This window comes from Lagenorhynchus albirostris, chromosome 9, assembly GCF_949774975.1.
Source record: "Lagenorhynchus albirostris chromosome 9, mLagAlb1.1, whole genome shotgun sequence".
Taxonomy (NCBI): domain Eukaryota; kingdom Metazoa; phylum Chordata; class Mammalia; order Artiodactyla; family Delphinidae; genus Lagenorhynchus; species Lagenorhynchus albirostris.
The window spans coordinates 69,954,951-69,970,770 of record NC_083103.1 but is presented as its reverse complement, the minus strand read 5'-3'; the positions used below and the strand labels follow the sequence as shown (position 1 = coordinate 69,970,770).

General features: G+C 40.2%; 1 protein-coding gene across 1 annotated transcript in view; it reads right to left on the bottom strand.

Moving 5' to 3' along the window:
- Positions 1 to 1,087: 1,087 nt before the first annotated feature.
- PIWIL4 (piwi like RNA-mediated gene silencing 4) overlaps positions 1,088 to 15,820 on the bottom strand; it is a 41,025-nt gene continuing 26,292 nt past the window's right edge. The window contains exons 12-20 of the mRNA XM_060157900.1: positions 14,893 to 15,077; positions 12,832 to 12,904; positions 9,064 to 9,264; positions 7,891 to 7,994; positions 6,089 to 6,159; positions 4,569 to 4,722; positions 2,565 to 2,690; positions 2,311 to 2,458; positions 1,088 to 1,598 (exon numbers count right to left, since the gene is read on the bottom strand). Of these exons, the coding sequence (XP_060013883.1) occupies positions 1,482 to 1,598; positions 2,311 to 2,458; positions 2,565 to 2,690; positions 4,569 to 4,722; positions 6,089 to 6,159; positions 7,891 to 7,994; positions 9,064 to 9,264; positions 12,832 to 12,904; positions 14,893 to 15,077 (1,179 nt within the window). The 3' untranslated portion in view covers positions 1,088 to 1,481. The remainder of the gene's footprint in view (positions 1,599 to 2,310; positions 2,459 to 2,564; positions 2,691 to 4,568; positions 4,723 to 6,088; positions 6,160 to 7,890; positions 7,995 to 9,063; positions 9,265 to 12,831; positions 12,905 to 14,892; positions 15,078 to 15,820) is intronic.

Sequence of the window (15,820 nt, the reverse complement as noted above, 5' to 3'; positions counted from 1 at the left end):
CATCGAAATATTCTCATTCCTGGGGCAGTCCTGTGAAAGGGATAGAAGATGAGGAGAAACCAGCAATGGAAACTGAGAATGAGTGATGGATGCAACAGGAGAGAAACCAGGAGAGTGTTATCCTAGTGGAGTGTCTCAAGATGGAGGAAATGACCAACTGGGTCAAATGCTGCGACAGGTCAGGGAAGGTGAGGACTGAGAATTGACCATCGGATTTAATAAAACGGAGGTCACTGGCCACCTTGACAAAAGCAATTTTGCTCTCGTGGTTGTGGTGAAATTCTGAGTGGAGTATGGAACTGGGTTCATTTTTCTGTAAAGAGGAGCAAAGAAATGGGGTGGGAGCTGGAGGGCAAATGTTTCTGTTTTAATATGGAAGAAATAAGAGTAGATTTACAATGCTGATGGGAATAATCCAGTGCGAGAGGGAAATTGATGATGCAGAAGGGAGAGGGAAGGATTGCTAAAGCAGTGTTCTTGATAGAGCAGAGGGAACGGGATTTAGTACACCAGTGGAGGGCCTTCCACAGGAGCGCAGACACAGTTTATTTATGATAATGAGGCGAGGGGCAGGGTCTATGCACAGAGATGCCCTTAGGTGGGTAGATGGGATGGTAGTCTGTGCAAGTTCTCTCCTCATGGCGTCTGTCTTTTCTGTGCAGTAGGAAGCAAGGTCATCAATGAGAGCAGTTGCTACTAAGTGAAATAAAATTCCCTAAGAGAAATAAAATTCCCTAAGAGAACAAGTGAAATCTGAAAAAGAATATATATATACACACACACACACACACACACACACACACACACATATATATATATCACTGAATCATTTTGCTGTACACTTGAAACTAACACAACATTGTAAATTAACTACACTTCAATTTTCAAAAAGAGAGAATAAGTGAAATATTCATTTTTAGAAATATAACTCAAAGAGTGATGGTGAAGTGGTCTACTGGGTAAGAGTCTTTGCTGAAAACCCTTAAATAATGAAATTCACATGAAATGCCAACTGAAATCTGAATAACAGTAAACACACATGTGATGCTTTGAATGTTCTTTATTTTCTAACAACTATTTAAACCACTCAACAAAACGCTCTGTAACATAATTTAAGAAAACTTCTGCAAATTTTAGTGTAGAAAGTAGACCCCGTTTGCCTACCATCAAAACATCATGCAAACATTTATTTTCTTAGAAGCTATTTAGCTTTGTAGTATTACTTTCAGATGATAGTACATTTTAATTCCGTACACCACAATAAGCATTCACTTCAAGCAAGTAACCTTTAAAATAAAACAACATACATTTCTTTTGAACCATTTCAGATTCAGTTATTTGGGGTTTTTTTCTTTTCCGTAAGTTAAAACTAAACTGAATCTCCTTCCCCCAGTCACAGCCTCGAGCTCACGGCAGATTTGTACGAAGTACACCAACGACTCCTCAGAAACCTCCGCTAGGGATGCCCGTGGTTCACGTCATCACAGGTAGAAGAGAGAATTGGCTAATTCCAAACTTGGTTCTTTATGAGTGCTTTGTGCCACCAGAAAGGTCAGCTTGTGTGCATACTGACACGGGGCTGGAACACTGATTAGGCCCTAAGGAGGAAAAAGTATTGGTAATGATTAAGAGAATAACTTCCTCTTCAAAGTGATATTTTTTTCCTGAGTTTTTTCATCCACTAGTTTTATACAAGATAGAATGTAAGTCAATTGGAAGCAAACTCAATCAACAAAGGGCACCCTTTCTCCTGGGAACTTAAATTCACTTAGCAAGATGGGAGAGCAGAGAGGGCCAGTCTGGCTTCCCGGTGCTGGGACCTGCGAGCCACATGCTTAGGGCTGATCTAAGTTTCCTACAATTTGATGGTCCAAGGGGCTCAGAGCAAATCTTGACTTTGGACTTGGTGAGCAGCTCTGGGCCTAACGTATAGGAATACAGAACAGAGCCAAGCCTGTTACTTTCCCACCAGACACAACATCTGAGTTGTCTTCAATTGCCTCATCTGTAACTTGGAAATAACAATACCCTGATTTCCTCCCAGGCTGGCATAAGAAAATGTATATAATAAAGTCTTCTAGAAAAATTATCAACGCTAATGCATTATAGAGTTACTGCTATTTTACGCCTATGATAGACTGGGTTTCATCCACTGTGGACTTAAGAAGTCATTCATTCATTCATTCATCCCTCCTTTGTGGAAAATCAGGCATTGTGCCAGGGGTTGGGACACCAAGGTGAATCGGGTGACAACTCCCTGGTAGGCACCTCGAGTACCACTCTGTACCTAAATAAACAGCTGTCACTTACTGGCCAGTTGTAGTAGAGGTGGCACAGTTTGAATGTGAGTCTCTGCATGTGGTCGGGCTTCAGGCCGTTGTCATCATAAATGACATTATAGTAGGTGGGATTAAGGGTTCCCCGACAGGCAACCCGGCTGATCAAGTAAAAGTCATACCTGAGGGGAAAAGAAGGACTGTGAGAAAGAAAGCTCGCAGAACAGGACCGAAACTGACCACACACAGTCAAGGCTTTGTTAAAAACGGATTTTCTAACAGACTTGCCATTCAGGCCGTGTTGCTCCTGAATCCACGATGGTGCCAAGAGGTGGGTTCTGCAGAGTTCGGCCTGTTTCCATCAAGAATCGTGGCATGCACTTCTTCCTGACCACGATCACTGACAGTTTGGGGCTTGGAACAAGAGAGGCAAAATAATAAATAAATAAATAAATAAATATGGAGAGAACTAAACCAAGCCATGCAACTTTCTATTTATTTATATATATTTTTTGGTAATCTTAAAATGAAATAAATTGATCAGCGAAACATTGCAAAACGAAGAAAAATTACCCCCAATCTCCCCTCCCCCAGAGACACAAACAATTTTTTAAATCAAGGATTGTCTTCATTTGTTGCAAAAGCGTGGTATGCTCAGTCATTTGACCAATTTATATCACTGAGGCGGGACAGGGGAGAATGGTTCACAGGACAATGAACTACAATCAGCACTTCTAAAGAAAAATTTTTCAGAATTATCCGTGGAGACAAGATTTTCTTCCCATTAGCAATCATCTCTATTTTCATCTTCAGTCTTCTCAATTTCTGAATAGCAAAGGAAGAACCAGAAGTTCCTCTTATTCTTCAAATCAACGCTTCTGAATCCTGCAAAACACGCACCTGGGAGGATCGATGGACGGTCCACATACACATATGGGCCAAATGCTAAATGACCAAGTGTTAAGTCAGTATTTGGTAAAATCCAAATCCAAATATTCCCATCATGGAAGAAACCTCTAGGATGCAAGGGTCACTGAAATTTCACTTTAAGTGTTTTAATTTTTTTTTTTTTTTTTTTTGCGGTACGCGGGCCTCTCACTGTTGTGGCCTCTCCCGTTGCGGAGCACAGGCTCTGGACGCGCAGGCTCAGCGGCCATGGCTCACGGGCCCAGCCGCTCTGCGGCATGTGGGATCTTCCCGGACCAGGGCACGAACACGTGTCCCCTGCATCGGCAGGCGGACCCTCAACCACTGCGCCACCAAGGAAGCCCTAGGTGTTTTAATTATTTTAAAAATATATTAATGTTTTCAATCTTGAAACTTTTTAAAAGTTGATGTTATAGTGCAGGAGAACTAACTCCTTAGCACCGTCAGCTGCTAAATTTACTCCTGTGATCCCCAAATTGCATGGGGGTGATTCTTAATAAAATCTAACTAACCCAAGGTCAGCGGGGAATGAGAACTTTTGGCTCTGATATTTTGGATACAGCTAAAGGTGGTTCTGCCTCCAAACTATGATTCTCTCCCTCCTTTCTGATGATTACTAATGAGGTCAAGGCTCAGCTCCTTTGGGGCTCGTGGCTGCGACACTTTGGTTGACGGTGGTGATGACGGTGTAACCCTACAGACCAAGCTCTATGCACAACAGAATAAGACGCTTTCTGAGGATTTTAAGAAGCCAATTTAAGATCGTCATCCTCCTCCGTTTTCTAGTTCTAACATTTTTCTTGCACTTAACACTTGACACAGTCATGGAGGAAAATATACCAAGACATTGAATCCAGAAGTGTGACAGCAGAGCAAGGTACTTGGTGTTTAGCATGGTCTGATTTTCACTTGTAGCCCAGCTTTCACAGCACACACACCACCCTCAGCACCTTCTGCAGACCTGAGCTGCACATCAGTGCCTGCAGGTCAGAGGCTTTTGCCCTGTGTGTTGATTTAGGCCTCAAATTTGAAACCACAGCTTGTTTTTTCCCCTAGCATGTTAATAGGTGTGAAGCATCTTCACCTGCCAGCAGCCCTGCAGGCTTCCTGCTGAATCTCAGGGTCAGGCACCCTGGAGGATTCCTGCCTTCTTCTGGTGCCCCAACCCAGGGCCCCCAAAAGCTCATGCCACCCAGACTATTTACATAATACCATCCCAACTACCCTCCAATCTAGGGTTGGTTGTACTTGCATAATGCAGAAATGCAGTGAAACTTAACTGCAGAGATGCTGGCATATAGTAATTTTAATAGTTGCGATGAATATGCTAGAACTGGAAGTGGGGGAAGGATACTAATTTGATACCTGGTATTTGAACTTGCTTCTGTCACACTGCTCAGTAGCTGTGGAACTTCATATTCAATGAGTGTTCTTAGCTGACCATCCCCTACACCGTCACGGTACACAATTATCCGTCCTGGCAAACCCTGGTTATGCTTGTACCATCTGTTCAGTGCCCCTGCAGGATTTGGTGTTAGTAAGAAAAGAACGACTTGCTTGATGCCAACAAAGAATAACATTCCCATATATTTCAACATTTAAATAGCTTGCTAGTTCAGACCATGATAAGACAGGGTAATACCTAATTTGGGTTGTATTTGCAATAATATAAAAATGGATACCTTTCCAGAACATTCCTGCAACTCTGCTATTTAAGGAATCATTATGGTTTCTATGGCATAATGTATTCTCAAACTTAGCATATCTCTTTAGTAAAATTTTAATATTTAAGCAATAAATTAAAATTTAATTCATGCAATAGACATACAAATTTCCCAAACCCATATTAATACTAATTTAATTTCTTTAAATCTATAAATCCTCTCAATAAGGACAGACTGGATAATTTTATGTAAATTTCTTCTCTGATGAGCATAAATACGAAAACATAAGGAAACGACTTGGCTGTTCCTCTAAAAGCATCTCTTCACGTGGATTCACCCATCACTCTCGCTGACAATATGAACTCTGAAAAATGTCCCCTCGCTCTAAGAAATTGCCTGAAGAGCAGAGAGCAGACAGTGACTCCTGCCCAACACAAGCTTTTCATAACTGCTACTAAGGTTTTGAAGTGAGGGGAAAGTAATATGATAAAATATTTCTTTTCATGCATATACGGCACCATTGTTTTAGGAGAGTTTATTGCCCAGGAAATTCATTTGTTTGATAGAAGATGACCGTATATCTTAGCCCACGACCAAAATATGTCACCAAATTCACCTTTTTTGGAAACAAATATTTATGACCCCCCCAAAGTTTATAGTTGGGACGATGCAAATCGGGGAGTGATTTGCACAGATCACAATGCTAGGGAATGACCAAGCCAGATTCAGACCAGGGTTGGAAAGGGCATGGGAACCCCAGACCCCCCCTTTCTACTGCATCCCATTGTAAGGAGGGCACCCTCCCCATCTGCTGCCTTTCCCGTCTTCTCCTGCCACGCCACACTTGATGTGTCAGCATCCCCGTCCCAGTCCCAAAAGCTTCTCTCCTATTTCTAGACCTAATGCTGGTCTGTCATAGTCCTTGCTCCTCCAGGGTAGGTTTATTCTGACCTTCAAACTGCTTGCAAGAGCCACCAGCAGCTACAAACTTTTTTTCCTCCTGGCTTTTAGTTTATCACACACAGACACAAATGTAAATTCAACAGAGCCTGTCTGTTAGCTTGAGTCAGGCCACAACTTCAGGGTCTCCTACTGGGTGGCAGTCAACTCAGGCAGGCTTGAGAAGTCTGTTTCCACCTGTCTGGTCTGCTAGAGGTTTATGAATTTGGGGTCTGAAAGAACAGTGCTTGGAGCCCACCCCCATTGTTACACTTTTAGTACCAGTCATGAAAACTTTTAAGCAATCTGCAACATCAGCTGTTGTTCTCTGAAGCATACAGCGGGAGAACCATCTAAAGTAAGCAAAGAACAAAAGTAAAGTTCAGTTTCAAAATTTCTATTCTAAGCATGCATTAGTATTAAGAAATAGACATAAGTAAATTAATGTTCATAATTTTATATACACTGTATGATTACAATTATATTAAAATGCTCTCCCTCACCGCCCCCCCCCCCAATAAAATTTATTGATACGAGAAACTAAAGCACAGTGCTAGCATCAGACGTCTCTGGGTTCAAATCCTGGCTGGTATACTCACCAGTTATGTGACTTTTTTATGTGAACCTAAGCCTCAGTTTTCTCATTTGTGCCAAGGAAATTTATAAGATAGTAAGGTAGTTACTACCTCATAGGGTTGTTGTAAAAATTAAACTAGATAATATATGTAAAGTACTTAGCACAGCACTTGGTACATAATAAGCATTGATAAATAGAGGCCACTACATTATTATTATAAGGGAATTTATTAGTTTAGCAGATCTACTTTAAAAATATTCAAAGATTTCTCAAGCATAAACTTCATTTCTATAGGTAAGCTTTTGGGAATTGAAATCTTAACATGATTAACTTATTTAGATTTCAGAAGCAAGTTCTCTTGCTAAAATTATTCATTAAAAGCACTTGGAAAATGAAGATCATGACTTAGTGGTATATATGTGTCCACGTTATTCCAGTTCTCTAAATCTGTGCAATAATAATGATGCAATTAGAAATGTTGCTAACAAGCCAGAAGTCCCTTATGTGCTTGATTAAGGAAGTGACATACAGAACAGGGATCTCATACAACCTGGGCTGAAGTCAGGGGCACGCAGTTACATTGCTGCTTTTCCTGTCTCCCACAATCCCCAATATATACCTGATCACAATTTAGAGGAGTAAATCACATAGCTTAATTCTAGGAAGAAAACATGGTTCAAAACAGCCTCAAAACACATTGTTTAGTTACGAATATTGAAACACTTCTAAGAACTACAATTTAACATGTACTATGAGTCAATGCTTAATGTGTTATCCCTCATCCTTGCCTATGTTTTTTTTTGTTGTTTTTTTTTTGTGGTACGCGGGCCTTTCACTGCTGTGGCCTCTCCGTTGCGGAGCACAGGCTCCGGACGTGCAGGCTCAGCAGCCATGGCTCACGGGTCCAGCCGCTCCGCGGCATGTGGGATCTTCCCGGACCGGGACACGAACCCGTCTCCCCTGCATCGGCAGGCGGACTCTCAACCACTGCGCCACCAGGGAAGCCCCTTGCCTATGTTTTTAATAGCTGTGTAAACAACCACCACATCAAGTTTCTGCGAGCATTAAAAACAACAATAACAGCAAGCATGTCTTGAGCATTTACCGTAATAGGTAAGTGACAGATCAGGATATAAATCCAGGCAATCTGATTCTCAACTGCTTGACATCGTGTATGTAAACTCCCTAGTATGGAGCCCAATACAGTGCAGGTGTTCAGAAAACAAATGCACAAGAATTTCTACACGGCCATCATTTGGGGAATATGATTTGCATACGAGCAATAGCTTGTCCTAATGTATGTATAAAAATAGTTTTTTAATGAACTACACTTTACCCCAATATTATGCATCACATTTATAGATGTAAGTATAATTTATGACCATAAGTGTCCATATATTAAAAATGAGTGAAGAAAACAAACTATTCCTTTCTGTAAAGTCTTTAGTTAAACCACAAGTAATAGTCTAAATAACTGAAGAATACGTTAGGGTAATTTTAAAAGTACCTGGTGATTCTGGGGTTAATACTGGCCACAAATCCAACCACCACCATTCCCTGGTTGAATGCATCTTTACAGACATCAATACCAACCACCATCAGGGACTTTAACTGTAAAATTAAAATTTTTCACGATTTAATGGAATGAGGTGTTTTCCCAAGCAATGATGTATTATGAAGTTTTTAAAAGACTGTCCCTAGTTATTGAATTATTTAAGTTAAGCTATGTGCCAGGGAGATCAAGGTCGAGATGAGGCAGATTATTAAACCAGAAACCAGAGAAACTTAAAGATGAAGGGAATAATAAGAACCTGCTTCAAAGAAAAACAAAAAGCAAAAAGATGGAGGGAACAATATAGTACATACTTTGCTTAAGAGACTCATTGTAATAAAAAATGGCCACCATCCTTTATGGGGGTGGGCAAGGGCCATCAGTGGCTCAAGAGATTCTGGTAAAGTGGCCCGTCCATCTCTCCCCTGTCTCGAGGCTGAAGGAATCTGAAGGGAAATTCCATTCCCCATTCTTCAGCTCTCTAAGGAATCCTCACTTGTCTATGTCCTCCAGGAGGGGCAGCTGGGGGTAACCTTGTACATCCTGGTTAAGGGAACAGGCAATGTACAACCTGGTTAAGGGAACAGGCAACATTCCCTCATTCCTCACCCTCCTCACCTCCTCCCATGGTGGCCATAGCTCAGGAAAGAGGAGAAGATTTTCTCAGTTCCCAACACGACTTGGAGGTTTGTATCACAGGCTCTGCTGGTTCCCCAAGCTCTAGTGGGGGCGTCCCATCCAGGGTTCAAGGCTACTCTGCAAAGTATCACCCTGCTGAAAGCAGGTAAAGGCAGAGGCCGTGGAGCACAGATTTTAAACCACGGCTGGGAGGCTCCAAATCAAGTGCCTCCAAGTCGATGTCAAACTAGATTCTCTTTCACGAGAGATTCTGTTATTAGCTTAACCGAAGCTCCATGAGAACAGGGGCCACGCCTCACCTTCTGGATACCCTCCCAGTGGCTGGTGTAACGGAGCCCAGAGCAGACAAACATACAACCCACCAACCCAACAAACAAAGCAAATATTTCTAGGATCACGTGAAAAGATCTCCTCCCACTTTGATTTAAATTTTAAAATTCATTAATAGATAGATTGATGACTAAAAGAAAAAGAGTGACGGTTCCTCACAGGGATCTCCACAGCCCACAGCTCGCCTCCGAGTTTACAGGTCATCTGCAAGGCAATCTTGGTGGCGATGCTCATCAACATTCCCTGTTTATTCAACGTCTGAGCAAGCACACACTGGCTGGGGACTGGGCAGTCGGAGCTCAAATATTTTTTAATGGAATCATAATAGCTATTCTGATTAGAAGGCAGAATACACATTACCTGAAAGTCAAAAAAAAAAAAAAACAGAAGAAAAGAAAGTTCATTTACTTATGTTCAGAGGAAGCTTTAAAAAAACACGAATATATGGATGCAAACATCTTTTGCCCTTAAGTTCCCAAGAAGCAAATATTAACATACCCACAGTTCTTCTCTTTTTTATTATTTTTTTTGTTTGGCCACACCACACAGCTTGCAGTATCTTAGTTCCCTGACCAGGGATTGAGCATGGGCCACGGCAGTGAAAGCACCAAGTCTTAACCACTGGACCACCAGGGAATTGCCCCTACAGTTCTTCTCTTAAATGGCCTTTAAAGAGCAATGAATCTAAGCCATGTGAAATGCCTTCTCATCAGCCATCCACTCTGCAAAGCCTCCCTCCAACCCTACCACTTCCCTTGGCTCTTCCTTCCTCCTTGCTTCTCTGCCAATCTGATTCTGCCAGTCTCCTCAAATTCCCTTCCATCCTAGCTCTTCCTCCAGCTGCCTCCCTTACTGCAGTGATCCTTCCCTGTAGCTCTCCAGCTATCATCCCCACTGCCTCCTCCCCAACTTCATCCACAGATAAGCAAAGTGGAGAATTAGCTTAAATTGTGGTCTTTTTCCCATTAGGCGCTGGACAGGCAAAATAAAAGGAAGAAGCAACAACACATTTTTTGTTAACCTGGACTTGAGTGTAAGGTATGAGGGGAGGGAAAATAAGGAAAAAGAAGGTTCAGGTGCTCTGGTATTTTTAAATTCCACCCTTCTCTCTCACTGCCTCTACTTCCCATCAAGTACTTCCCTCACAGAAGGACCTCTCCTGGCCTAACTCCATCTCCTTCCTATGTTTTATTCTCTACTTTCAAAACACCCAAATTACAGAAAAGATAGGCACTGTCATAATTAACAGAAAACAACGTGATTTTTTTCACCTATAGGACTGTTCATTATCATAATGTCAAGGGCTAAAATTATTTACACTTAATTATATAAAGTTGGGAAAAATATTTTTCAATTATCAGCAAAATTCTCTTAGGGGGGGTTTCCTGCCTTCCATCCCATGAGTCTGGGACTAAGCAAGGTAGGTGGAAGAACAAGGAATAGCCCAATGGGGACCAGGACCAAAAGAAGGTGGGAGTCAAGTGAGACTGGTAACACACCACGGATAAAGAAGCAAGTATGTGGAGAATAATAAGGGCCATGTTTCTCACTATGAGAGAGATGAGGTACAAATATGGAAAAGGGGAACACTTTCCCGTGGCACTGGGTTGCAACTGGAGGCGTGAACACGTTTTTAATCTTTAAAATTTTAATAAAATATTTTAACATATACATAACTACATATAGTAATAAAATGGATGCAAGTGTGTATGTATATATATGCACACACATACATATACATATTTCTTAGCTTTGCCCATTGGGAAAGCCTAGGGGCAGTGACACCCCAGTAGCAAATAAACACACCCAGCGCCCAGATCTTGGTTTCTAAATACTGTTCTCTACCAAAAGGAATCAGGGCTCATTGGGAAAACATATGATTCTAGAGTTAGACAGCAAAACTTAGATTAACCTGGAATGTCTTATTGTGCCAGACAGTAAGGAATTGTTCCAAGAAAGTTGGGAAGGTGTCAAAAAGACACACAAGTCAGCTTGAATGGGGCTCCCACTGGCAAAACCAAGGACAATTTGGATATCAAAATAAATAACAGTAGTGATAGACTATAAGCTGGTAAATAAAATAGGAATCCATGAATCCATACTGATGTAAATAAGTGAACAAACAAACAAATGGGAAGAAGAGAAAGCTCTTCCTTATAATGCCAACTAATAATTATAGAAGGAAGTACAAAATTAGAAAGCCACCATTTGGCCACCATCAGAGTAGTAATGGATTCAGACAAGAATTATCAATGGATTCTAAAACTAGTAGGAAAAGTCTGATGAAGAACAGGATATTTTCATAGTCTCAAAGTATCTCCCTACCAAAAAAATAAAGAAAAAAACCTGATTAATTACAAAGAGAAAAAGTGTAACTTTACAATGGAGAAAATTGACACAAACCATCTCAATCAATGGAGTCCCCCCTGGTAAGATGCAGTAAGAACACAGAATCATTGCTGTGATAACTCCTGCCAAAAGTGCATAACCTGAATTTAATCATAAGGAAACATTAGACAAACCCTAATTGAGGGACATTATATAAAATAACTGGTTTATGCTCTTCAAAACTGGAAGGTCATCAAAGTCAAGGGAAAACTAGGGAACTGTTACAGACTGAAGGAGAGATTAAAGCGACAGGGAAACTAAGGGCAACATATTAGATCCTTTTAACAGAGAAGACATTTGGGGGACAAATGGAGAAATATGAGTGGAGTCTGTGGATTAGCTAGTTGTACTGCTCCCTGATTTTGATGGTTGTTCTATGGTTCCATAGGAGAGTGGCCTTGTTTGTACGAAATGGGTGCAAATGTATTTTTTAAACTGTAATGGGCATCACTCCTGTAACTTACACTCAAATGGTTCAGGAAAAAAATAGGATAGATAGGAAGGGAGGGAGGTGGAAAATGATAGAAAATCATAAATAAAATGTCAAAAATTGGGGAATCTGGGTGAATGGTATATTACAGTTCTTTGTACTATTCCTGCAACTTTTCTGTTAGTTTGATTTTACTTTTTAAAGTGAAAAATAAATGCTCTTAGGATGATAACTTCCTGTATTATAACATCCTTACGGGCCATTTTTTGTGGAAACAAAGAGATAGCTAGGCTGCTTTGCATGCACTATGAATAGGAAAGTTGGGAGTTGGGATGAATGAGCTAGGGAGGTCAGACAGGAGATGGGACAGAAAAGCACTGCAGTACTGTGGGAGACTGAGAGAACATTTCCAAGAAATAGGAATGATTGAGAGATTTTTTAAGAAAGGGATGTCAATTTTAACTTGTCTGGAATGTTGACATGTGATATAACCATGCCTTGGCCCCAAACCCTCAGCAAAGTCAGATACATCACACACACACACACACACACACACACAGGACACACACATACACCAACACACACACACATACCACACACACACACAATACTTTGGGGAAATGAAGCAATTGTGGGTGTCCTTCAGGGTGATGCAATGCAGGAGGAAAAGGCACCCATGAAAGCGGGTAAGAATTCAGAGGAGGCAGGGACATGGGGCCATAGGTGACATGGAAACACTTAAACCTTCCAAGAATCTCCTGAAACAATGGGGAGAACACAGGGTGCCCCAACACTTATGGGATAAGATGGGAGTCAATTTATCTTAAATCTTGAGTAAAAGATGATCCCCCCAGTAAGTTGGAAAATATGTAGAATCCAAGAGGCTGATACAGGAGTAACAAAAAGTATTTAAAAATTAATATTAGAAATATGAAAGGAAAACAAAATATTGATTAAAATATCAAGATAAATACTTTCTTGGGTGCTTGGGGAAATGCACAGCAATTTGCAAACATATCATGGGAGAACATGTTCAAATTCCTTCTTTCAAGGCTATTAGATATGAAGAAAAAATTAAAATTATACCTCAAGAATTATCCTATACTTACCAACTGAACCTCAGGATCAACATATTTCTGTATAGCATGAAGAAATGCAGCTGGATTTTCTTGTACTTTTATGCTACAGAAAAAAAATTAATTTTGAAAATGCATAGTTCCCTTCTTAGTAGCACATAATCATATAGAACTAAAAATAATATTAGTTCATTTTTATAACAGACTATAATTTGAGGAAAAAATCATTGAAGTGAAAGCTTTTGAGTCTAAAATTGCTTCTCCCACACGTGATACACCAGCAACATTTCATTACCATTTTTATTAACTTAAAAAATAGTTTGGTGAAAAATGAAATTTTCTCCATTGTATAGAGTCCCTACAGATGCTATTTGAACAATTCTGTTGTTCAAAATGGAGTTGAAAGTGAACTTCTGAAACACAAGTCTCAATATCAAATGACTGAAACGGAGTTCAAGTTAAACTGGGATTAACAATTCTCTAATTCTGAATCTCCCTGGGAATTTTAAAATAAAAATCATTAGGTTGATGAGATCAAGATGTTCAGTTAATCTGTATGATTTATACTAAAACCTTCCTTTTTTCCTTAATGGCACACTGTGTGGAGCCTGGAATATTTAGCCATAATCAATCAATCAGTGGACAAGTATCAATACTTATCAATTATCAGTTCTGTGGTTACATTATATTAGGGGCCAGATGCTACAGAAAAAAATTGCCACGGAGAAGAATTTTTAGATCCGTTTTCTTGACATATGTTCAGCCTCTCATATGTAAATATAATGGGACTTTCCCAATACCCAGTGGCCTTTTGAAAGTTGACCAGCAGGTGGCAGGACCACTGTCTGCCGCTTGCGGGTTCTAACAGGAGTGGCCAGCAACGTTGTTTCAGATGGAAGAAAACCTACACATATAAATCTAGTAAGTAAATGGATACTTCATAGGGAAAAAAAAGGATGGACTAAAATATGAGCTTTCAAATAAAACAGGCCAAGGACCGAACACCGGCATGGGCATGTTGGAATTTGGGTGAGAAAGAGCCTATGATGCCAGCCCAGGTTCCGGGACTGTGGCTTCTTTCATGAATCTTTTCCTGCCTTATTACCTCATGGGTTAAGAGAAATTAGAGCAGGTGAAACTCAAACCAGGCGATTTGCTAACAGATTTGATAAGAGAAGAATTCTATACTACAGTGTAAAATGAGACTTTGGGAACAGCTATGGTTTTCAACAATGCTTATGCTGCTGATGTAATTAATTAGTAACCATGTGTTTAAAGAATAACTTCCCACCCTGCCAATTTAGGACATTTGCACCTCCACTACAACAAAGAAAAAGAAGTATCTGTTGCTCTTTTTTATGCATAGCGAGCTCAATGAAGTAAGGTATGACCAACTTTACGGCTTTCCTAAAGCAAAACAATATTCGACTTTGAGCGTGGCTGTATATGAATGGATCCCTTATTAAATTGAAAGCATCATATTCATCTCATCCCATGCAAATAGCATAGCATTTAGTATGTAGTAGCAGATACTCAATAAATGTTCAAAGGCTAAATGAATGACCTGGTTCTATCAGAAACTATCTAGATGACTAATCTTATGCTACAGGAACAGAATAAGAAAAGCTTATTTCAGATCTATTCTTACATTAAATTTTAAAACATAAAATCTATCAAATAAGTCAGGAAATGCAACATTTATTTGTTAATATCCTGTTTGCTGTTCAGTTTTATAAGTAAGTGATATGGAAGAATTAAGAAAAGAAACTGAGGAGGCACTATATGGATTTATTAAGGATTTATACCCCAACTAGTACTGGAAAGACGCTGAGATAATGAGAGTACTGCCTAGGAAGAACTATGAAAATAAAGTTTTATAAAGACCAACATAAAATACATTTCAGCTGGATAAAAATTTAATCATTGCCAAATCTATCTACTTATAACTGCTTGGCATTCTACGTTAGGAATCTTTACTGACATTAAAAAAAAACAAAAACACTTTTGTAGCTATATCAGCCATCATCTCCTATCTTTTAACCAAACCAAATTAATATGTGAAAAAAGTTGGGATGATTTTCTGCATCTTCTCACATTTTGGGGTGGTTCACATTAAATCCTATGGGCCTTCCAACTCTTCTCAAGCAGTTCAAAAAGCTCTCCGTCACACGTTCAGCTCTGTTGCTACACATAACCAACCATTTATTCAAAGACTGCGCACTTAAAATCTTGCAAGTTCGCATATCCTTGGACCAGTCAGCCGCAGACACAGGTTGACACTGAGAAAAATAATGATTGTGAAAGGGTTGAACAAATTTACTCAGAGAACAATTAAATAAAAAAGTGCGGAAATAGTTCATATTTGTCATAACAGAACTATTTAGTACAGTCTGCTATTCTCAGACTTAAAACACAGATACAAGCACTGCACATCTGAACACAACACATGTGCTTCCTGGGAGTGGACGTAGCTCAGCATCATCCCAGGTTAGCCGTTCCTTGCCTGCAGATCCTTGGCAAGTCCCTTTACTTCACGGGGCTCTGCTGTGGGCAAGGAAAGGCGCCTGGTTCAAATCTCTAGGTTCCCTTCCAGCTCTAAAAGTCTACGACCTTTACTATGAATGTAAAAGCCAGGCTACTGGCTGTCCAGTTTGGTCTCTTTGCTTTAGGTACCTAGATATCTCAAATAGAAAATGCTGATGACTGACACAATGCAGGTCATCATACTGAAACTAACAAACCCTACAATTAAAGACTATACATTATGCCAAGAGTAGATACGTCTAGGAGCAAAGTTGAGGCCAGGACACAAGCTCCTTTCTCATTCTTTGGAAGGTTCCCCAGATGACCAGGAAAAACAAGCTCCCTGCCTTGAAGAGGGGAGACTTCAGACTGGTCCCTAGCCTTCTGTTTATATCCATGGACTGGAATCAAATGGAAATGTTCTTGGTGTGGTAAACCAGGAAGAGTCACTGTTAGAATTTAAAAAAAACACTGCAATCTAATCTCTTGCTACTGAAAG